This window comes from Octodon degus, unplaced genomic scaffold (genome assembly GCF_000260255.1).
Source record: "Octodon degus isolate 3935 unplaced genomic scaffold, OctDeg1.0 scaffold00087, whole genome shotgun sequence".
Classification (NCBI taxonomy): domain Eukaryota; kingdom Metazoa; phylum Chordata; class Mammalia; order Rodentia; family Octodontidae; genus Octodon; species Octodon degus.
In genome coordinates this window covers 6,231,225-6,255,895 of record NW_004524663.1, presented here as the reverse complement: position 1 = coordinate 6,255,895, position 24,671 = coordinate 6,231,225, and the positions used below count along the sequence as shown (strand labels likewise).

Sequence of the window (24,671 nt, the reverse complement as noted above, 5' to 3'; positions counted from 1 at the left end):
TTTTTAAAATTTAAAAGGGGTTAGGGTGAAGCTCAGTAGAACCTGGTTTCAAACCCCAGTAATGTCCATAAGAAAGAACATCCACTGAAACTACACAGTGGATCAAGCTTTCTTTTCAAATACATCGTGTAAAGTAAAAACAAAACCCATCTTTTAAATCTATAAAATAGTTTTGCGGGAGGGAAGTATAGAAAGTATTTATTTGCACATCTGTTGTGAGGCTGAGTCAGTATCTGTTCACAGTAAGACTTCTCAGCATCAGGGAAGCAAAGATGGGGCTTGGATACCAGTAGCATCTTTTTCTATCTTTTCTACCTCAGGGCTGGTAGTTATTATAAATCAGAAGCCATGCATGTCCAAACCATATACATGATCACTCTGAACTATGAGCAAATGTAGGATTTGAGGCGCAAAAGGGCCCTGTGGGTCGTGGTCCATGTGGTCCTGGGGTGGTGGCTTTTAGTGTTGACCCTGTACTTTCTCTCCGTCCCAGCCCCGCCCCACAGCGAAATCATGTGACTGGATCCAGCCAATGGAGTATGGGCAGAGGTGAGGTCATGCACAGCCCTCCTTTCCTCTTCTGTGGTCCTGAAAACCATGATTAAGGTCAGCAGAGGTGAGAGAGAAGCTGGACTCTTGGGCCTCTACCTAGACAGCTGCCTACCCCAGGGAAGACTTTCTATGATATTAAGATTTTCTGTGGGTAAAGCCACTGAAATACTGAAATTTATTACCCAAGCACTGCCCAGACCAGCCTGGCATGGCCCCAACCCTTAGTGGCTATAAAGGTGGAAATGGATGAGGGAGCTAAAAATATTTTCATGGCCAGGCAGATAGCTTAGTGGTATAAGTGCCTAACTGGAAAGTGCAAGGTCCTGAGTTCAATCCCCAGTACTTATAAATGAATAAATAAATAAATTTTCATGAAGGTGAAATGCTCAAATGCTTTCCTTCTGATCCATGTGTTTGGTGCCACCACTTAGCCTTCAGCACCCCCAGATTTTCTGTACTACTTGGTGTTTTCTCGGATAGACAAACACCGGATCCGCAGAGGGTGACAGAATGAAATGTTCAGAAGCGAAAAATGCTGGGAAATACAGATAGTTGAGCTCTCATTTTAAAGTTGAAAATAGAGACACCAAGGGAGGGGTTAGGGAGTGGGCCCAGATCTCACCTCAGCCCTGGTGAGGCGCATACCACCAGGACAAGGGTGAAGGTCAGGGGTGAAAGCCTGCGGCGCAGCTTAGATCAACCTGGCAAGGGTCAACAGTCACTGTGGGACACCAGCACCAAAGCCCCATCGTGTCAGGCAAAGATCAGGAAGTCCAGCACCTCGCTCTCTCTGTCCCAAATGCAGACACAGGAACCAGGCACCGATGGGGGGAGCAAGCAGGTGCCAACTGACTTGCTTCCACGCAATATTTCCAGGTCTTCTACTTTTCCCAGAAAACCTAGAAAAATGCCAATATGAGATTTCCGGATTTGTAGGTGTGGGCAATCATTTGAAAATGAAAACAAACTGTACTGGTCACACAGAATACACCTGAGGGTTGGCTCGGGCCTGCAGCCAGGTTGCGTGCAGCCTCATTTGCTGTTTCCTTCAGCTAGTAAGGCCACAGCCACAAGGCCTTTCTCCAGGTATAAGAGTCTGCGGATAAGAACACAGCTCTGCTGAACCTCAGCTAACCTGGAAGATGGAGCCCAGCTTAGAAATCAGAGCCTCCACTCTCTCATCCGGTCCTCCCCACATTCCCTCACTGGAGGTAGAGCTGCGAGCCAAGATCTGCCCTCAACCCACTCCCAAGGCGGCCACGCTGGAGCTGAAGGACCAACCTATGGAGCACTTTGTCTTCACTGCCTCCTTCCCACCTCTCTTCTCCCCGCCTTCCAGGCATGAACTATAATTTGAAGTCACAACTTTATCAAATGCACTAAAGAAACAACAGCTAGCCAAGAAGAACCATTTCTTCTAGAGTTTTTCTATGTGCAGTCTACGACCCACTTGGAACGACTGGATCCTCCTCTGATATTTCAAACCACTGCAACTTTTAAAAAATCAAGCAGTTTTCTCCTTGAGTATCCTTTCTTCTAATGGATCAAACTGATTCCCAAGCCTGCAAGGTAAATCACTGTCCTCTTACTCCAAGCCCTTAAGAGATTTCCTGAAAACTGCTCAAGTCAAAGCGTTGCTCCCGAGCCCTGGTGTGCACCTCCCCTCCCCAGGGACTCTGCTGTGACCCCACAAATTCCCAAGTGCTTTGCCCCAAGAGAATCCTCCTCGCCAGGGCTGGTAACTCATCCGGGCCACATATTCTCTGGATGCTGGATTTTTCTTTCCCTCCCTTTGGGGGGGGGGGGGCTAGGTTGGGTTTCCTAAAGCTTATCTGCAGACAGGGGTTCTCTGTAGGGCGCTCATTCCTGGAAAGAGGACCCCCGAGAGGCCCTGACCCGGGAGGCTAGCATCGTTAGCATCGTCCGGGGCCTCCGTTACTGTGGCCCCTCGGGGCTTCCGCCCCGCAGGCCATCGCCAACACTTTGAGAATCGGTCGTCGGCTTCCTAGCGTTTGCCTAGCAAGTAGAATACAGCAGGAGCTCAAAATTGCTCCTCCTCCCGGCAGCACTGGAGAATCGGTGAGTTCATAGGGGCCGTCAGCTGTCAGGTTGTTCTCTGCAGGCCGGGGGCGCGGCCACGCCGACCGCACGGCGGGGACCGTGGAGAGGAAGGCGGACTGCTGCAGAGGCCACCGAAACCGGCCCAGCCCGGCTCGGGCCTGGAAGGCCCCACAGGACCCTGGAGGGGAGCAGTCGCTGGTGTCATGCCTGTACCTCCATCCACCTCCAGGGGGCAGCAGAGCCGGGAAAATTCGTGAATCTGGCTGCGGCCTATGCTGCGGTGCTCCGCTGCCTGCAGCCCGAGGTGCCACTGCAGCCACACCCCTCGCACCACCTCCCGCGGCCACGCTTCCGGTGCCGACTCTGCTGGAGGCCGTGCTCAGGCCCAGCCGAAAGTGTGAGATGGGAGGCAGACCCAGAAGTTCCAAAAACACCTGAGATCGCTAAGCCAAAGACTGGATCCACATGTGAGACCGAAGCCCACATCAACCACATCCAAGGGGTGGATTTTAGGCTCAGCGCTGTTTTCTCATCTGCCAAATAGATATTGTAATCTACCAGCCTCACGAGGTCACTGAGATTAAATGAGATAATAGACCCAAGTCATTTAGAACGATGGCTGGCACCGAAAAGGAACCTTCTAAATGCTTGCTTTTGTGTCATCTAACTTCAATCCATGTTTTGCAAAACAAAATTCTGGATAGACTTGTTTTTAGTAAATGAATTTTCATTTAGGTTAGATTTAGATCATTGGACCTATCAAAATAATATTTAAAGGCTGAGTGTGGTGGCACACGCCTGTAATCCCAGCAGGAGGATTGTTGTGAGTTCAAGATCAGCCTGGGCTACAAAGTAAGCTCAAGGCCAGGCTGAAGTGCACAGTGAGACCCTGTTTATTTTTATTTATTTATTTATTTTGTGGAACCCGGGATTGAACTCAGGGCCTTGTGCTTGCCAGGTAAGCACTTATTCCACTGAGCCATCTCCCTGGCCCCTAGACCCTGTTTAGAAAAGACCAAAAAAATCTAAAAAGGGCTTTGAGTTGCTAATTTGAATAAATTGGTGTTGAATTAGTAACATTTCCTCTGTGGGAATAAACAATGCTACGAAGCATGTTTCCAATTTTCAAAACTGTAAATACAGTGTTTTCAACACTAGACGGTATTTCTTGAAGATGCGAAGCCGCAGGGACTCACAGGCCTTACTGTGTGAGACAGGAGGTTAGGCGAGGCGCAGGCCGCCCCGAGAGACAGGAAGCAGCAGAAGTCAGAGGCTGCTACAAGCATGTTCCTTCCACTACCTGCTTTGTTTTCCACAGGCTGCTGTCTAACCCTAACTGGCAGCCCCAAATGGTATCTTCCCTCGGCTGCTGGGAGCCTGAGCTGTCCTGGAGCTGGGACAATCAGCGGCAACCTGAGGTCCCATGGAAGGCTGATAGGGGCCGAGCTGTCCTTCACGGGTGGCACCCTTGCCTAGTCTCTCACAGCCCAGGATTCCATCTCCAGCACATCACAGAGGAGAAAACGCTAACCTAACAGGTACAAACAGCAGGTGCTCAACGAAGGTTAACTCTCTACCTCTTTTTCCAGCATTTCCTTGCAATTCTCACATTAACCCCATGGATGGTTTTGGAAACTAACAAAACCACTTCCTTCCTTCTCAAAGGGGACAGGCCAATGGAGAGCGGGTCACACTTATCTGTGGTTTCCATAACTATTTTTAATGCTCAAGTTGTTCTCTTCTTACGCATATCTTGTCCCTCCTATGTTTCCCTAGGAGCTCTGCTACATCTTGATGTTCCTCTGTGCGGAGCAGAAAGTCTGCTCCCCAAACGGCACCTTTTGGAGTCTGACAAATTTACAAAGGGGAACCACTAGGGACCTGAGCCCTCCTCTGCCCCAATTGGCTGGATCCCTTGGTGCGGTACACAGAATCCAGCCACTACAGCAGCCTAGGGCACCCAGCACCCATGAAGGCAGAGGCCAGGGAGGGAGGCGAGGGGCTGCCTGGAGAGACAGCAACTCCTGAGAAGGCGAGCCATCGCTATCTCTGTAGCAGCCCTGGGAACTGAGGAAGGTCTCAGGCCCAACTCTCCTGCTCCTCTCCTTAACAGTCATTGTTCATCCAGCTGGGAAACAGGAAATTTTCCTCCAGAGAATTTTCCACCGACCTTTGGACTCTTTCATCTGCAGCCCAATGTAAGTGTGAGGTCATGGTATAGTGTGAGGTCATGGTCCCAAACCACCAGGTAGTGACTGGGGCCTTCTGGAGGGACAATTTTTCCCAGCAAATGCTCAGTTTACCTTTGGTTAAGTCCAGCGGCTTTGCCTGTGGGATATATGACACTGTTGACATAAGCCAACAATCCCAGCAAACTCTCAGAATCCAATTAGTAAATAAACTCCATTGTAATTAAAGGAAAAACCACTATTTACCCTTGACACTGAAGTAGTAAGTGATACTGTGGGAACGCTGAAGCACATCCTGAGTAGAGCATCAGCAAAAGGCAAGCTTGCCCCTTCAGGGACCCCGCTGTCCTCTGAGATTGGAATTTGGGGAGGATGCATTCGGGAATGATTTTTCCCCCCAGTAATGACAACATTCAGTACCACATAAGAAATGAAATTGAAGCATTGGTCTTATTCTTCAAATATAGGATAGCTTCAATATTAAAATTAACATATAAATTCAGCATCCATCTTATTTTCAACTCACTTCTGCTGAGTAAATGCACATATAAAGAATGAATCATTGAAACAGTACACAGTGAAATCAAGTTCGTTTTTCAAATATGTCAGTTCAAATGCTGCCAAGGCCTGTTTTCTGGCCACCCAACAAATGTTCCCAAGATGCCCCCCTCCCATCACCTGCGGCCCAATCCACCCATGGACAAACTGGGAGCCTTGGAAGAGGCGTCCTTAGAGAGCACACCCTGTATACCTGACTGCTATACCTCTCTCCCCTTCTCTAGATCTATTTCTCTGGCTCTTAGAAGCCTGATGATTGTCCACTTGGATCACTACCCTATTTCTGTCACCTGCCCCTGCATTGCCTTGTTAGTAATTTCAACCAAGTCACTTACCTCACATACAACCTTGGCTCTCAATTCATTTATGAAACTAACCACCACCGCCTCCCCCATCAAGAGTGTTGACATTTCTTAAAACTCAAAGCTGCAGGGCAAAATTTCTTTCCAGAGTTACTAGTTAACAGAGAATAATGAAACTTAAAGGGTTCATAGCACCTAAAAAATCTAGCTTTCTTCTTGGGGAAAGAGCAGCACATTTGTGTGGCTGTCTGCTTCCTTCCAACGAGAAGTTTCTAGAAACCAGCATTTCTGACCCCAAACATGTATTCAACCTAGTAGTAGACACTAATGTTAAAGCTATTTGAAGTAGATCTAGGGTATTGCTAAGAGTGCTTACAACATGGAAACACTTAGCCAAAGAAAAGGAGAACATGGGGCACAATTCCGAAATCTCAGCATGAGACTTTATAGCCCTCAATTCTTCTACCTGGTGTAGAACTGAGACAAAAACCAAGGCCATAACGAGAAAGAAAATCATTCTCTAATCTCAGTGAGTTTGCAAATTACCTGAAAGGATGATAAAAATATGCTGCATGGATTTGAACTGAACAAGGGGAGCCAGGCATCCACACTACAAGTTCAGCATCTGGATGCCTGAGCTATGTTGAGACAGAACAATCTAGAACCTGACTGACCCACCCCACACTCACAACACCTCAGATGAAAAATAGAAACCTTCACACAAAGACTAGGAGCTGGAGGAGCCTCACAGGGAAGACACATACACTGCACTTTAATGTGAACTAACTTTCCGTCAGACAGGACTGACTCACAGTTTTCATCACCTGAGGAAAACTGAAAGTATTCAGCCAAACGTGCAGATATCGTGTGTTTCAGACAGAACTGAACTTCAAGCTGGGTGACTTTGTTCTGTGTGGCTGCAGATACTCAGTTTCATGCCAAAGAGTAACTGCGTGCCCTGGGCAGATGAATATGCCTGTGCACTTGACATCTATGTGCTGGACCAGGCTGGTCTTTGAGAGCTGAGTTTGAGTTAAGAGGTTTTGTCACTTTTCTAAGAGGGTTTCTATTATCAGGACTGCAAAGAAGCAAAACCGAAGGCAGAGCATGGAACATGGGACCTGTCCTCTTCTGGAGCATCCTGTATTCTCTCAGGTGGCTCAAGATGCTTTTTCTCCCAACCTTGAGACAAAACAGCTATGGAGTTTGCCGTGAAAGGCAAAGTTTATGCTAAGTCAGTGTTCAGAAACTGACAGGTACTCAGGGGCCCCAGTGCTCACCTCTGACCCCTGAACTCCCTTATCCAAAGCAACATTTCTTTCTTCCGAAGATTATGTTGAGGATCAAGCATACTTGCACTAGCCCATGAATTAGCTGGTTTTCAGATAATCCCATTTCTCTGGCTGCCATAAAGAAGTCAGTGCTGATGATGGTCTGAAGGTGAAATTCAGGTATAAGAACATCCTTCAGCCAAGCTGTGTCCATCTGGGTCATTCATCCTGGAGAAGTAATATCTAGAAGCAGACTTTGTAGAAGCAAGAGTCACATGGTAGTTTATCATTGTTGTTTGTTGAATGAATGGGGAAAAAGTTTGGAGTTGAAAATACCTTTCCAAATACATTTGTCTAGGTAGGCCCACATATTAGCGCATTGAGGCCACATAAAATATCCTGAATGTGTGTCTTTAAATCAGGGGAACATTATTCTCTCATTTCTTTCTCATGTGAACATTCAAGTCTGCATAGAACCTCAGCAACAAAAAGCTATTTACTTTTAAACATTCTTGGGATAAAAGTATGCTGATAAAATACATATCAGTTTGATTAATGTCAGGAATGGCCCCCCTCAGAAATTTCTCCAGAAACGCCCATGTAAACAAGCAGAAATGTTGGGTTGTCTTGTATAAGACCCTCTTTGTCCCAGGACCGGTCCTGGGCTGGGTGCTTCTCAGACTGAGTGCATGTTAAGAGCCCGTCAAGATTTATTCTGCCACTGGGAGCTCCCTCTGCACCCTGGTCCTGGCTGGGCTTCTCCTCATTTGCTTATTCCCTTTCCCTCCCACCTTCCTAACTGCTTGTCTCCCCTAAGCAGTCATCGTATCTTTCAAGCACTCTGGAGGAATGGAAACAGGGAGTCAGAGAAGGGGTTGGTGCGGGCGCCGCTGGACATCACTGCTTGGAAGTTCTAGAAAGAAACGAAGGAGAAGATCACCACATTTGGTGCCCGCAAGGGACTTTGACAAAAAAGAGGGAAAGCCCTCAATATTCTACCTGAAAGGAGAATGGCATCTTCTCCAAGTGAGAAAGAGGAAATCCCCATCTGTATTACATGGAATTCAAAGTTGCCGAAGCAATAGCTTTCGGGTATTGAGTACTTTCCACGTCAAGCTCTGAGCTAAGCATATTACTTCCAGCCCGCACTCAACTATGTATTGTAGTTTTTCATTTTTTACTCTTTTTCCTGGGCTTCTCCACTGCAGTCTCCACCTCTCTTGGACTCATAGGTAACGTGAGCAAGAATACAAGAGCACACTCTTATACCCAGCAGGCACTCTGTACATACCTGTTGAAGAAACAAATGGATGAAGGAGTGAAATTAATTAACTCTATGATGAGTAGTTTTCCGTTTTCTGACTGCAGCTCTAAAACTGTGCCATTCATACTCAAGAAATGTCTCATTTAACTGTTGCCTTTTTTCCTGACTCCTGGATTAGTAAGCAGTTTTTACACCAAGTTTCTATTTTTAAAGTCTCTTTCTACAAGCAGAAATGACATAAACCAAGATCATCTCCTTAGTTTATTTTTTCTAGAGTCCTTAGCATGCTACATTAACCTGACAAGCGTAATCTTGTGTTCATTTCACAATACAGTTCATGCAGTTCACAGCTGTGATGGGTTTTACATTGACATCGCACATGTTTCAATTCAGCCATGAGAAAAGAAGAATTCTTAATGGAGTTTGTCTCTGAAAACTGTCCAAGCCTGAGCAGTTCACTAGATTCGGAAGTTCTGAAGTGCAGGCTCTCTTTAAAATGCAAGAAGGACTTTTTTTAGTGTACAAATATAATGTCCCTGTTTACAGTCCATTTGCCACCAAGCCACTTCCTTTAGGCCTCACATATCCTGAGGAATCCCCTTTTACAAAATTGCATTCAAGTATACTGTTTTACTTAACATCCCAGGTTGAGTTTTGGATCAAGGCTGACCTTCAGCTTTGCATCCCCAAAGAAATCTCCCATGGACCAGCCTCCCCAAGACTACTCTTAGCATTAGACTCTCTTTTACAATAAACATTCAGCACTAAAGCCACAGAGCAGAGCTATTTGGCATTTTCCAGTGAAGTGCAAGAAATTAAATAAGTTATGTTTTATTGCTAATGTATAGAATATCAAGCAGAGTCACAGAAGGAAAGGGGTACACTAGATGTGGCCTCTCCTGGGCTACCCCAGGGGTCACTGCCCATCCAGTCCCACTTTAGGACGATGTGTTGAGGATTCTAGAGTCTGAGGAGTCGGACCGCTCATCATAGTCCTCCTCTGTGTAAAGGGACTGCTTTGTCACAATTGGACACCCATCCTCCGGGATGGAGATCCGCGGGTCCTCTGTGGCTCGGGCAGGGAGGACAGGTGAGCTTCTGAAGACACTGGTGGAGTTACCAGGGAAGGGACTGACATACTGGGATCTCAGCTGGTACTGCTGCTGCAAGGTCATGGTGTTCCACAGGGTGACGTCATTGGGCAAAAAGGGGCTGGACTGGTTTCTCGCCAACGTATTCCTCAGCATTAGTGGATACCGGGGCGGCTGGGGGAAAGGGTGCTGCAGAGGCACAGCCAAGGGGTTGGGGACAACATTACTCGAGTCTGCGGAAAACCTCAACGTGTCTGGGACTCGGAAGGCTGAGCCCACAGACCACTTGGATGAGGAGATGGGGTAGGAGCTCAAGGTGTGTTCAAAGATGTGCCCGTTGGAGGGCAGCACGAGGCTCTCGGCTTCTGCAGAAGTTCGCTCGGCTCCGCTCACCGAGGACCGGCTGGACAGGAGGACCTCGACGGCACTCACCAGGTCCCCCCCACAGCCCTTCAGGATGAGCTCGAGCACCGTGGGCTTCTGGTTGGGGAAGATTTTTTTTAACACTTCAAGAGGTGGCCTATTGGCTTTCAAGCTGAAGGGCAGAGAGACGGTTCCAGATGGGCCCTCGATCAGGAGGTGGTTCTGTTCCGTGTGGTACTTGGGGCTCTCTGGGCGGCTCTCAGGGTTGCCTCCATTTTTCTGGGCAGCATAGCCACCTTCATCCACAGACACTATTTCAGGACTTTCAGGAGGGAAGCAACCCTTACTTTTGGCCACGTCTGGGGAGCTCCTCTGGTCAGCATCTTTGTCACTGAAAACCTCTGTGTTGTCTGCAGAGCTGCCATCCCCAAGGCGTTCTTCAGTTAAATCTGAAAATGAAAGGACAGCTGGGTTAATCCATTCTTGGTGCGCATAAAGAGCAACAGATGTGCTCAGGAGAAAACTGGACACAGCTTCCTGGGAGAGGAAATGCGTGTCAGTGGGTGATCCCATGCTGCCAGCCTAGAAAACAGAAATCCACAATAGGTCATTGGCAAACGGAAAAAAAAATCCTGTGAATTAAGCTCTTAGAAATCAGAGTGGTTTCTCAGAATGCTACAAGCAGGATGCTTGCCCTCAGAACAGAACGGCTACAAATGCACGGCCATAGAAGACTGGGCTGTGATAGCGGCAATAGTCACCCCACAGCACCAACCCAGGGCACCCCTGCAAGGACCCCCAAGGAAAAATGGGCAAATGACCTCTGGCTTGTTTATCTGCTTCCCTTCTATAGATGAAGCATCCTCTTGTAGAAAAACCATCATCAAGGGCCAGCGAGATAGCTCAGCAGACTAAGCACCTGCTTAGGCAAAGGCAGGGACCCAGGCTCGATCCCCAGCACCACGTGTTGTGCCGGCCCTACCCCCTGAAGCGTGCAGAGTGGGCTACCGAGTCCAGGCATGGTGGCACATGTCTATAATCCCAGCGCTGGAGAGGCTGAAAACAGGAGGAACACTATGAGTCCGGCTCCATTGGGAGACCCTGTACCAAATACATTTAAAAAAGAAAAGGATACTCTGGTTTCTCTTCAGATCGTATAAATCTTTCGCCTTTTACTAAAAAGAAAAGGAAAACCATCATCAGCTGGAGTATAACCCACATAGCCACAGGAGATTTTAGTACTTGAAAGGCGCTTTTCCCAATGGTAATTCTGGGTTAAATACATGTCATAAGCCAGGTGGTATGTTTCCTCAGGTTGTTACGGACAATGTCTACGTAATGTAACTGCCAGAGTGAAAGCCAGTTGAAATCTTTCTTTAAAAGCCACTGGGGCCTGGAAGACTCAGTTGCCTGAGGCTGGCACTAGAGGACAAGCAAAATCAGCTGTGAATTGTGGATGGCAGGTCAGGCGCTGCTGAGGGGGAAGGTGGACAGGGTTTGTGTGATGACCCAGAAAGTACTGTCTGTCAGTGAAGTGAGGTATCCACAGCTCAGGGCCACGAAGGGAAGACGCAGGCATGATTGCGTGATCCACTGGCAAGGTTCACGGAAAGGCCTTAGGATTGCTTCATGAATTATATTAAAAGAAGAAAAAGCTCCCAAAATAAAGCTGAGAATTACTGTGCAACAAACCAGTTTTAAATTTCACATTTTGACCTAAAAGAGTACCCCTGAAAAGTCTATCGTGCAATGCTAAGCAGGCAGAAAGGAGTGGATGAGAGTGGTTTGCTTTGGAGAGGTGAATTCTAACAGATCTTTCTAAGAGAGCATATCACTACTACAGGCTGTATGGGAAAAGATTTTTGTCCTTTCTTTTAAAGAAAGTATGAGTTATGACACCTCAGTCCGTGCATTCTTAATGCCCCAGCCAGTTGTCAGGTTATGAACAATCGGTTAGCCTGTGTGCTCTACTGCCCTGCCTGAATGGTGCCATTGTCACTCTCTCTGTGAACACCTGATTATGTCGGAGAGCCAGCCAGCAACGTTTCATCCAAGCAAGGCTAGAAACCGTCTCCTCGTGTGTGTTGTTATTTACTTTAAAAGCCTTAAACAAAGGCTCATTTAGGAATGTTCTAATCCAACATGTATCTTACGTATCACCGCAAAGCAAAACTTTTTGTTCCTCCCAAAGCAACAAATCTGTGCTCAGCTTAAGGAAATGTATTATAAGATATTGTACGACTACATCACTGTAACTTTCCATCATGTGTGACACAAATTGATACTTCTCCCAAATTTGCACTTCAATTAATCCTCTTCTTTCTTCAACACAAAAGGTAAGGTTTCCGCCGTGAGGTTCATTTGCAGTTCACGTATATAAAGCTGTCTTTGCTTTTCATAACCACTCTGGGATAAAGGTCTATTTCTGTAAGAGAAACTCCCCATATCTTCCCTTACAACTTCCTAGGATAGGAGATTCAGCTTTTACCTCCCACTTATTGTAGTATTTGAACTCCTTATCCTTGATCCAAATACAAAAGCAACAGCAGAAAAACTTCTCTAAGCTCACGTTTAATCAGACAGACCTATTTATTTTTAACGTATTTGGTTGTTGCAGGGTCTCACTATGCAGCTTGGACCCATAGTGATTCTCTTGTTTTCAGCTTCCCCAGTGCTTGGATTACAGGCATGCACCATTACACCTGGACTCCGGCCCATTTAGCCGGCCCTGGGGGCGGGCCTGGAGTATGATGTGATTCCGGGATCAAACCCTGTGCTTGCCTAAGCTTGCCTAAGCAGGTGCTTTACGCTTCTGAGCTATCTCGCCAGCCCAGACAGACCTACTGAAATCTTCCTCACCCGAGGCCCATACATACATCATGCCTGTTGCTCTTATTATCACACAATTGAAGATGAGCAGAAAGTGATAGTATGTTAACTAAGAAAGGAAATAAGCATACAAGTGGATTCTGGCCCCTGTTAAAGGAGCTTGGGAAAAACAACTCAAGTACTTTCTGCATGTATATAAGGACATAACATAATATTCAAAATACTACGTATCTCAAAACATTTTTCATATTTCTTTATCTTGTTTCATTATTATCAACTTCAAGTACTCATACCTCTATAATATGCAAGACTCTGAGCGAAACAGAGTTTAAAAAAACAGTGGAAAATAGCAGGCAGTGTCCTAATATGTGCACTGTATTATCTTGTGGGGGAAATAAGATGCAGGTTCAAGGGAAAAGACAAACTTGGCCAAGTCGGCTCTGTAAGCATCAAATATGACATGTGCTACACACCAATATTCTAGCAGCATCATTCATAATAGCTAAAATGTGGACGCAACCCAAATGCCCGCCGGGTTATGAATGGATAAATGAAATGTCTATACATACAATGGAATGTCATTCAGCTTCCATGAAATTTTGATACATGAGACAACGTGGATAAGCCTTGAAAATGCGCTGGTACAAAAGACAAACAGCATGATTTCACTTCTACAGATACGAAGGATGGATGAATTCATAGAGACAGAAAGGAGGATGGTCGTCAGTGAGAGATCAACTGTTACTACAATCCGACGTACGTGAAGCTTCAGCTTAAGATGATAAAAATTACTGGAGATGCATAGTACGGTGGTTGTATGACACTGCACAGGTACTTACTGCTTAATTCTCAGTGCTAAAATGATGAATTGTTATCTACAGTCTAAAAGTAACATGACTGTCATACAAACATAGGAGACACTAAGATTTTTTAAAGCAAGAAAAATGACTGATGCTTCACAGAAATCAAGGGTATATCAGCACAGCTACAAAGGGCAAAACTCAACTATTATCAAAATAAATACAGGAACCTAAAAAAGAGCTTTGTGGCTGACCTCCCCCTTGTGGCCCCCATAGATACATAAATAAAGCTTTGTGTTATAGAAAGGTAAATTTTCAAACACTGGAAACACTTTGGGAAAATACTGAATTTGGTCTCTCAACCAAATTCCCAATTCCAAGGCTGTCGGAGTTTCAGAATGGAGCCAGGCAGGACTGGGCTCCGATCTCACACCACAGCCCTCGGCAGAAAGCGGCCCAGAGAGCAGGTTCGTGAGAAGAGTTAGGGAATGATGTTCTGACTAATCTATTTGCATTACAAGGATCTACTTTGCCCAAGGTGGCAACAGAGAGACTGTCCCAATCAACTGGACACAAGATGACAAGACTATCGGTCAAACTACAAAATTCCATTTTTGTACCTATTTTCCTAAGTTCTGTAGAACAAGCCTCAGTGGGCTCTTACATGGCTGCCAGCTTGTTCAGCAACTGTGAGGTCCATGGGCAATGCCATTTTCCATTTATTGTGCTACCCTCTCCCCCAGCTACCAGGCCATGCCAGTCTCCCATACCCTTGTGGTCATTTCCTAAAAGTGGTGAGGGTTTGTGCTAAACACCTGCACTCCCCATGTTTTTTGGGGCTGAAGGCCTCACAATCTAGGTGTTCGGGACATGGATCAGAAGTGAGAAAAATCTAACAGTGTCGGGAATCCACAAATTCAAGGCATTCCAACCAACTGGGCTCAGCATTCTCTTTATTCTGTCTTCAAGGGGGAGAGAGATGATGAAAAAAGCAAGGAACCAGGTTCATGCACGTGCGCAGCACACAGTCCTGCTGGGGCGCAGCGAGGGCAGAATCCCCATCAACGTCCTGGGGTTCAAGATGCAGCAAAGGAAGGCCGGCCTCTACGGCACCAAGAATAACTCCACCAACATCAACTCCACAAAGGCACAGTGTACAGACCCAGAATTTTGTGGTATTCAGGCTTGGTTATATTATTGTACCTAAGCCAAATGTATTGTAAATTATTCTATTATAAGTACAGACTTTCACAAGTAATTACAGAGGGTCAGCTGTGAGCTCAGTGATAAAGTGTAATTTAATAACAGGTGTTTCTTTACAGCTCCAGGTTTTTTCCCAAATGAACTTTACAAATCATTCAAGGTTTAAAACACAAAGGCTTTTCTAGATACAGAAATGTGAAACTGCCAACTAGCAAAACGAAACAGGAAATACTCCTGAAACACTTTATCCTCTTTCTTCTTGAAACAGAGATCCTTATTCCTAGAACAGAAGGAGTAATAGTATATTTCAACTGATAATTTTTAAGCCTAGTATATGAGTACATGAAGCCAAAGCTACCGGTCAAAGAGGGGAAAGGAATCAATTTAATCTGGTATTACAAACTAGTGATTGAAAGTGATAGAACATACCATTTTTAATGCAAAATATCTAAATATGTTTTAATTCTTACTCTATGTTCCAATTTCATATCTCTTGATACAGAGAAACTTATAGCTATCTCTGAAATAAACTTCAGTAGTGTAAAGGTTTCTATGCTATCAACTTCAATATATATAATATATATAAATATATATATAATATATATAAATATACATATATACATATATATGTGTATATATATATATATAATAAAAGAATTCCAAGACCAGGTTGTTGGTTTTATTTCATTATAAAATTTTTAACTGAGGAGAGAAAATTATAGCTTTCTTTGGATTTTTATATGAAAATGCAGTTCAGTAAAAGAAAGAAAAAACTATGTACTCATCTCAAATATTTTGAGAAAGTGCACCACATATGTGAAGCAACATGTTTCTCAAGTATAATAATAACAAATCTTTCTGACTTAGATAATGCTGTGGGTTTTATACATCGTGTCCAATTATATCTACAAAACCAGGATATAGCTGATATATGGGAAACAGAAAACACTGGAATACAGAGGAAACTCCTAAGGCAGTCATCACTGCATTTGATTCCCCCTTTCAAAATCATGTCATGCATTCTGGAACATGAGTCTCCAGAGCGTCCCGATGTTATGGCAATGGCAGCGCCAACCGAAGCGGGACGGGCCATCCTGGAGGCCACTGCTCCGCCAGGGTCCTAAGGAGCTCTTACACTTTCTGCTGCTATCTTTAGCTCACAGAAGAAGTGGAGAATGGTAAAAAGATGGAATGAATAGAAATACAAAGTTTATCAGGAAGTGAATCTTCATATTTAGATCATTTCTTCCTGGGAGAGAAATCCTTGTGAAATTAACTAGTCATGTTTTGCCTTCTACAAATCACTGTAACATAAGAAAGAAAGAAAGAAAGAAAGAAAGAAAGAAAGAAAGAAAGAAAGAAAGAAAGAAAGAAAGAAAGAAAGAATCTAATGAAGGATGTAAAAGAACTCTACATTGAAAACTACAGTAATCTGAAAAAGGAGATTGAAGAAGATATTAGAAAATGGAAAGATATCCCTTGCTCATGGATAGAAAGAACCAATACAGTGAAAATGGCCATACTTCTAAAACTGTCATACAGAGTTAATGTAATTCTAATTGAAGTTCCAATAGCATGTCTCACAGAGAGAAAACAATCCTAAAATTCATTGGAAATGAGAAGAGACCTAGAATAGCAAAGTCAATTCTGAGCAACAAAGGCAACACAGGGGACATCACAATCCCTGACTTGAAATTATATTATAAAGCTACTTTGATAAAAAACAGCATGGTGCTGGCCAAAAAAACCCACACCAGATGCAAAGATCAATGGAACAGATTAGAAGATGCAGAAATAACTCCCGACACACTCAGCCACCTTATCCTTGACAAAAGTGCCAAAAACATTCACTGGAAGAAAGACAGCCTCTTTAATAAATAGTGCTGGAAAAACCGGCTCTGCACATATCAAAGATAGATTTGAACGCACATCTTTCACCATGTACTAAACTAAGTTTGAAATATATCAAATATCTAAATATTAAAACAGAAACATTAAATCTGCTGGAAGATAGAATAGGTAAAACTCCTAAAGACAATAGTATAGGCAAAGGCTTTACAAATAAAACCCAACCATACAAGAACTATCACAAAGAATCAAGAACTTGGATCTCATTGTATTAAAAAGCTTTTGTGAGGCAAGAGAAGCCACCAAAAGAGTGAAGGGACAACCCTTCATTGAGAGATGAATATATACCTGTCAGATGAAAAAATGCAAATAGCAAATAAATATATGAAAAAAATGTTTAACATCCTTCGTCATTTGAGAGGTGCAAATTAAAACAGTTGGATTCTATCTCACCATGGGAACAATCACTTTAACCAAGAAATTAACCAATTACAAACACACTGGTGGCACTATGGAGAAAAGGAATCCTTCTCCACTGTTGGTGGGAGTGTAAACTGGTGTAACCACTGTGGAAATTAGTGTGGAGATTCCTCAAAAACTAGGGTTGGAAATCCCACTTGATCCAGCTCTTCCCCTTCTGGGTATCTTCCCAGAAGAAGTGAAAACATCATACCACAGTGATATATGTGCACCCATGTTTACAGCAACACAATCTGTAGTCCTTAGATCGTGGAAACAGCCCAAATGCTCATCAACTCAAGAATGGATAAAAAAGATGTGTCTTTTTATCCTGTGGAGTACTACTCAGCCATAAAAGAGGATAACCTGGAGACTAATATAGGTAAATGGATGCAACTCGTGACCATACTCATAAGTGCAATAAACCAGAAGCACATGTGTAAGCATTGTATTGCCAAACTCGTGTAAAAAGCTGAAAGAGTAAATAAGGTCCAGAATGTATAATAGATACTGTAAAATAGGAAGAATGATAAAAAAGAAAGAAATTGGACTGTAGGGATGGAGAAAAAAGGAAAAGCAAATAGTGTGTGTTTGTGTGTGTGTGTGTGTGTATAACAGTTTAAATAGTTATACTAATAATTTTACTTAGTTTGTTGAAAAGAAAAGTTTGTGATAATATTGTTTGGACAATCCAATGCCCATATTTTGTACTCTGAGTAACTAATTTAAAGACAACAATATGCAATATATTAACCATTGCTACACTACTTTTATCTTGTTTTGAAATCCTGTGAGATTTTTTCCTTTAAAATAAAAAGAAAGAAATCCTTAACAACACTGGTTCAGAAGCCAGGGAGATGGCTCAGGGGAATAAGTGCTTCCCTGCCAAGCGCAAGGGCCTGAGTTCAATCCCAGGTTCTACCAAAAAAAAAAAAAAGAAGAAGAAGAAGAAGGAAAAAAACCCAAAAAACACTGGTTCAATTATGTATGAAGGAAGCATACTGGGACCTTGCACCCAATATTCTTGGAGGACACTGGTCCAGAAAGACCTAGGCTTAACAAAGTATGGTTATGGCTCAGTAGACTCCATATATGTTGCAAAAATTTAGTTTTGATCTCTTTCTTGACTCAAAAGGGAGCACTTAACCAAAAAATAGAGGAAAAATGTGCCCATTTATTTGGTATTTATCAAAACACATGTACATGTTGGCCCCACCCCAGGGGTGCACTGAGACAGCAAATGAGACTGGGCGTAGTGGTGCGTGCCTATACTCCCAGTGTCTGGGGGCCTGAAAACAGGAGGATCACTACAAGTCTGATCTGTGTAGTGAGACCCTGTAGTCCCTATACTAAATACATAAAAAAATCCACATATTTAGCTACTCATGTACCATCTATTTTAACAAATCCTCTTAAATCCCTCACTGTACACCCAGGTATGCTATCTGCACGTGATCAAAGAATTTCATCTTGGCCAATGAGTCTTACAGTTACTCACTAATCTCTTGCAAAATCCTAAGTCATTGGCTCAGTTGCTCATAGTTTACAGTAAAACACAAGTAACGTGAAGGTCGGCAGCTAAGCACACAACAGTGTCTCTACAGAGGAAGCATTGTTATGAACATTCACACAGAAAGACCAGAGGCTACAGATACCCACACTGGACTAAACCAAGCAATAACAGTGGCAAAAAGTAGAACACCAGTCTCAGCTTTGTAAATTTATGCCTAATAAATCTGCCTAATAACTGTAATTAAAAGAGACTGTAGACCATAAACAACTGTTGCTCAATGTTAAGTTTGTCATGATTAATTATTACTGTTACTTGGTATTTAACTGTGTGTTTTTTAAAAAATAGCTGCTTACCTATATAACAAAATGGAAAACAAACTACCTACTCCTGTGGGCCATTTCTGAGAAGGCAAAGCGGTGGCTGATTCAGTGCTGTAGGACACTTGGGTCAGGACCTGATACAACCACATGTAGTGGACCTGTGATGGCCAAAGGCCACTACACATCAGAGTCACATAGGAGCACACAAGAATTTGGAAAGGATTTCTTTTGCTGCCAAGGACCCAGTGGTGAATAGCTAAGGGGACTGCAACAGGTTAAAAGGTAAAAGAAATGAAGAAAGCAGGAACAGGAAAGAGGAGGCAGGCAGGCAGCAGCAAATAGATTTACACTGGGCTCTGTCCTCCTCCCTGTCAGGGAGAAATGCAACATTTCCAGAAAGGGCTCCAAGTCCTCTGGGGACTCTGATTTATGAAGATTTACTCTCTTTCCCTCTGTAAAGCTGTTAGCAGAAAGTGCTGACTGGCTGCAGCCAAGAATTTCTCATCAATGCTCTTTGATTGTATTTTGCAAACAAAATGCCTGTTGCTTGGTAACATTTCACTTGAGCCTGACCTTCTCTGAAAGTTATTGCTATCAGATTCGATTTACACTGTCCTCCTATGATTACTGTAATCTTTTAAACCCAGGAGTTCATCCATCAGAAATAAAGAAAAGCTGGTTGTGTAAGTGGAGAGTGCGGCTGTCCACATTTGTAACCGGAGGGGGTGTGCTAAGGGGTGATTCTCTCCCGAGGGCAGTGGACTCTGGTTTCTAGACATCGAGACTCTGATTTTCCGCCACCCATTGCCTGCAGCTCCACAAGATGGACACCAGCCTCCCCACTGTCCCTCCTGTAGGCCCTGGCCCTGCAGATAGACTGGTGGCCCAGTACGCAGAGTGGCCAGACAGAGCAACAGGACCCCAGCTAAATTTGGACTTCAGATGAATCATGAAGGATTTTTACTGCATGTTCCACGCAATGCTCACCATCTTCTCTTTCTGGTTATTTGCAGGGTCTTTGCTGATTTGGCAATTCACTTCCTCCAAACTCCTAGCTTTGAAAGGATTGGGAGGGAGAAGCCAGAGACAGCAAGCAGGGTGAGTTCTGGCTGACAGGAGCCGACAGGCCGGTGGTAGGCAGCGCTGGTCCCCGACAGACAACCCAGGCAGAGCAGGACAGCGACAGTCCCTGAGGCCTCACCTCAGAGCCCAGCCCCACTGGCCTCTCACCTCTCTGGAGCCCAAGCACTCCTGGAGGGAGAGGAGAGCTGGCTGTTCCCATCCTACCTCACCCCACCTCCCAGCAAAGCAGTGGTAGCCACCTCGCTTCTACAAGCAAGGCCAGGGCTTCTACTAGTACCAAGCCAGCTCCAGTTATGCTTTGAAGTAGACAGCAGTATCACCACTTATTCCTTTTTATCTTGTTGGTTTTGTTTTTTAAGGCCTTACCTCAAGTTAAATGATCTTAAAACCAGAGCTAGTTTTTCTATCCATAGGTGTATTTCATAGACAGTTTTTCTTTCTTTCCTGCTTCTTCCTTCCTCCTGGCCTGCAGGCAGAGAGGGTTTTCCTTCCTAGCCTGGATGAGTACTCCTGTAATATTTCTTATACTTGAACATGTTTTTCTTTCAAAAAATAAATAAAAGTAAAATTCAAAATAAGAGGGAAATGGGCCGGGGAGATGGCTCAGTGGAATAAGTGCTTCCCTGGCAAGTGCAAGGGCCTGAGTTCAATCCCAGGTTCCGCCAAAAACAAACAAACAAACAAAAACAAAATAAGGGGGAAAACTCAGTCAAGCTGGAGCTGTAAATCCTAGAGCAAGCGTGATGATTCTGGGAGTTGAGAGGCAGAGGTTAAAATAAAGGCAGATTTACAAGACCTCCTAACTGCTTTCTTCTAGTTAGTTACTCTGTAGTTCCTTTCAGAAGAAATAAACCCGAAAGGAGATTCTACCTTCTTATTTAATCCTGCTCTTCTTCTATTCCTAACCAAATGTTTTCAAATTCATTTTCCCATAAGAACACTGAAATTTGTATGCATATTTATTTTGATAGCAGATCTAGATCTGGGAAAAATCAGCAGTCACCGATCTCTTCTCTCCAGGTATCTGACACCCAGTACACTCTCCGAGAGGCAAAGTCCAGGCAGGGAAGCCAGTACAGTGCAGGGATGTGACTGCAGCGTCTCACCTTGGCCGTGACCCTAAGATTCCCTCAACTCCGGAGCCCACAGTTCTGAGCGGCTGGCATGGCTGGCTGAGACTGCTGATTCAGGGACACTAACTGCTGAAAGACGTCCTGCTTGCTGGGACAGCTTCTTGGGGGAGGGGTGAGGGCAGACGTAAAAGGGAATTCAGAATAAACGAATTCCATAGTACGAATTAAGAAGCTTAAGTCAGAATTTGTCTTCAATCAAAATCTAATTAATTCTGGGCCTGTCATAGATGGTAAACAAATAGTAGGAGAAATCTCTACTCAGAAAGAATACAGTCACCAAGGAAATGGGGAAATTCCCCCAAAAGCCACAATGCATCTTCCACCATTAGATAAAATCATCCCCATTCCTGTAAAGAATCTGAGGCAGAATTTGGAAAGATTTCTTTTGCTGTCAAAACTTTGTTTTGGCATTAATGTGCCCTGAACCTGGTGGTATTTCTCTAAGGGGATGAGCAAAGGTACTCTTCCCTAAGGCATGGGCTTTGTTCAAAGACTTCTGCAGAAGAAAAAGACTCCATGAGCTGGTGCACTTGCCTTTGGATCCAAGGAAAACTATCTCTGCACAGCTAGCCCTAAAGTGGTCCCTGTGCCTACAGAGACAGAGCTACATTTGAGAATCAAAGTTCACAGAGTAGATCTACATGATTTGCTGTTGAATATTTAGACGCCTGAGAGTGTGAGTATTGATTATACACGCAGACCTACCATCCATATAGAGCTTAGCTCAGTGCTTATATGGAGTGAAATACTTCCCCAGGAGTATCAGATACGCTTCTAAATATGCATGGTATGTTACAAACACATTATAAAACGGTGCCAAAATGGGTCTCACATGCAGCAAGTCTCAACCAAAGGTTTCCTCTAAACGCCAAGTAGACTTTCTCTTTCTGTGTTCTACATGGAACAGGTCCTCTTGCTTGCTCGTATTCCTAGTGGAAAATGAAACTTGCTCTTTTCTAGTCCCAGCCTCATCTGATCAGGGACTGGCTTTTTTTTTTTTTTCCAACATGGACTTATATGTCCAAACCAACTAAAAGGTGAAAATACCAGTTGTGTCATTTAACTTATAAGGCATACGGAGTGACTGGCTGGGAACTGAGCCCTCCGTTGCTGACAGTGCAGTCCCCTGAAGTCATCACTCTGACCGCTGCTTGCAAATCACTTGCTTTCAATTTTGAGAGCTAACATGATCCCTGGATGCTTGGGGAGAGGAAGAAAGCACCAGGTCGGATTTGTCCCATTTGTCCCACTGAAATCCTTTGCCCTTTTTTTTATTCTCCCCAAGCTGTGTCCTAAGGCTCCGCTGTTTTCCTGCCATCCTCATTCCTCCCCCTTCCAGAGTAGCTGTGGGTTTTGTGACCAGCCCAAAAATCAGAAGGGCACAGGAGGGAAAGGAATTGTGTCTCGAACAAGAGCCATGAAACACACAGAATGCCTTATCGCAGTAAGCCGCTGGGACAGGTGGCCAATGAAAAATGCTACCTCTCCTATTAACTCAGACTCCTGCTCCAGTCCTAGGGGAACAGGGTCAGGAAACTGGAAACAGAAAAATTAACACTTTATCATGGAATCACTGCTACAGTGGATCTGCTGGTTATCTGTTCTTTCCTAAAGGGAATGTGACAAAACAACTCAAAATGAAACAAAACAAAAACCTCTCTTTGACCCTCTCTAGTACTCTAGGCAAATCCATAAATGTAAGAAGTTCAGAGACAAAGAGAGACAACTATGGAGAAAGCCTCAGAAAAACACATCTCTGTTCACTTGGATTAAATACTCACTGAATCTATGTCCAGCAAACTCTCTCCTTAAGGCCCCCAGTCCCGACCTCACATAAGCTATTCTCAGCACCTCAGGCCTGAGTAAGGGGCAAGGAACGGACCCTCTTAGGTCACCCCTCAAGTCACTACAAAGCCCACGGTGCAGATACCCCCAGCCCCACGAAGCAGTCCAGTGGTTCTCAAAGCCTCTCTCCAGAAGCCAGGGGACTGTTCTTGAGGGTGAAGAGGTGTAGTAGCTGCTCTACCCTCAGCTGTACTCAAAGTAAGGCACGGGGCCTTTCTTTTCTAATTCCAGCACACCCCTTCTTCTGAGAAGACCATTTTTTTTCTCCTTTTGTACATTTGCCCGAGTCTAAGGGAGACACCAAACTCAAGTCCACCTAATTCCAGGCGCCCTGGCTGGTTGGACAGGATGAGGACCAAAACTAGAGCTTTCCCAGGAGGAAGCAGACTGAGAGGTTATGCCTAGACCAGGAAGCGGGATGGCAAGGGTGGGGTTAGGATTAGAGTTAGGGCTCCTCAAACAGATCTATTTTCCCTAAAACGCTACAGAAGATGAGAAGGGAACAGAGGGAAAAAAGCCAAGAAAGTTGCAAGGGAGGGACTTTAGTGGGCTAGGGCCCAAACCTACCTACAACCAGGGAAAAGGCTTTCCTGAAGTAGCTTTCCTCACGGTCGGGTCTAGTCTTGCTTTTATTTCTTGAAACCACAGCAGCTGAGCAGTGGGTGTTAAAGTACCTGAACATTTCTGCAAAAAGAGTTGACTCCACACAAGGCAAAGGAACCTTTCGGGGCCTTTTTACTACTCTGCTATCGGTCCTAAAGGAGGTTCTTTCACCAAACTGCAAGGGACCAGTTTGAGAACGCAGTTAAAAGGGCCACGGGAGATGGGAGATAACTTGTCCTCTTTGCAGTCCCCCGGCCACGCGAAGCGAGTCCTGTCTCCGTCAGCCAAGCCTTGGATCACGGCTCCTGGAGCGACTCTGAGGCCTCTAACAGTCGGTGCCAGAAAAACCTTGGCCGGTAGCGGTGCCTGTGTGTGCGCGTTTAAAAGTGGTCTCCTCCGGACCTCTTTTTCCTAAGGAATTTAACACGCTCCCTTTAACCGGGGGAAGCCCCCTCCGAGTCCCAGCTCGGAGTCCCGCCTTTTGGGTCTCCTTTCCCGGGATCCAGATTCTAGGCTGACTTCTCCCAGAGAGCAAGCACCAATCCGGTGGGTCGCGAAGGTAGGCCCGGCCAGGGTGACTCCCCAGAAGAGCCACCGCAGGCGCCCGGACGTTCCCAAGCTCCCGACGACGCCCGCACCCACCGAACTCGCACGGTCCTCACCTGGCTTGGCGAGCTGCGACTGCAGCGTCCCCGGCTGGGGCTCGGAGGCCCAGCGCAGGGCGGCGGCCGCGGCCAACTCGGCGGCGGGGCGCGGTGGCGGTTGAGCGGGCTGCGAGGCCGGCGGAGGCTGCGGGCCGGCGGCGGAGTCCCCAGGCTGCGGGGGCCCCGGCAGAGCGCGCAGCGAGTCCGGGATGAGGCTCTCCAGGCTCTCGTTGGCCTGCTGCCGGCGCAGCGCCACCTGCGCCGCCATGACCCGCTGCCGCTCGATGATGAGGATGCACTTCTCGCAGGTGCAGTCCTTGAAGCGGCAGTAGCGCTTGTGGCCCTTGAGCCAGGACAGCACGCCGTGGTTGCGGCAGCGCGCGCACTTGGGCGTACGCTGCAGAGGCGCCCGCGGCGGTTGCGATACCGGGCCGCCCATATAGAGGTAGGGGGAGCCGTAGCCGTTCATGCCCAGGGCTCTGGGAAGAGTTGGCGGGCTGGCGGTGGAGCGAGGCCAACGGGCGCTGGAGTCCGGCGCTGGCGGCCCGCTCGGGAGGCGGCCTCCAGGCGGCGGGGCCCGGGGTCCCGCAGCCCCGGCGGCTGGGAGCGTTCCGGTGCGGCGGGCGGGGCAGCTGCAGTCTCCCCAGCTCCCGTAGAGCGCCCAGCCTCGGCCCCCCGCTTCGTGCCCCGCCAGTCCTCAGGCGGGCCCGGCCGCGGGTCGCGGCTGCTTTGGGCGCAGG

At 45.7% G+C, this 24,671-nt stretch overlaps 1 protein-coding gene across 1 annotated transcript; it reads right to left on the bottom strand.

The window, feature by feature from the left end:
• Positions 1–5,644: 5,644 nt before the first annotated feature.
• Dmrt3 (doublesex and mab-3 related transcription factor 3) lies at positions 5,645–24,427 on the bottom strand. Its single transcript, XM_004637173.1, has 3 exons — positions 23,950–24,427; positions 9,106–10,100; positions 5,645–5,656 (listed from the first exon to the last, which is right to left on the bottom strand). Exons 1-2 carry the CDS (start codon positions 24,398–24,400, stop codon positions 9,136–9,138), a joined length of 1,416 nt encoding a protein of 471 aa, XP_004637230.1. The 5' UTR covers positions 24,401–24,427; the 3' UTR covers positions 5,645–5,656; positions 9,106–9,135.
• Between the last annotated feature and the right edge of the window lie 244 nt (positions 24,428–24,671).

What these genes read in the sequence shown, in the direction of transcription:
- Dmrt3 (XM_004637173.1), bottom strand. Translation starts at nt 24,400, where the DNA reads ATGAACGGCTACGGCTCCCCCTACCTCTATATGGGCGGCCCGGTATCG. An exon ending in GTCGCAGCTCGCCAAGCCAG is followed by an intron (nt 10,101 to 23,949) that starts GTGAGGACCGTG and finishes TTTCATTTTCAG; the next exon opens with ATTTAACTGAAGAACGCCTT.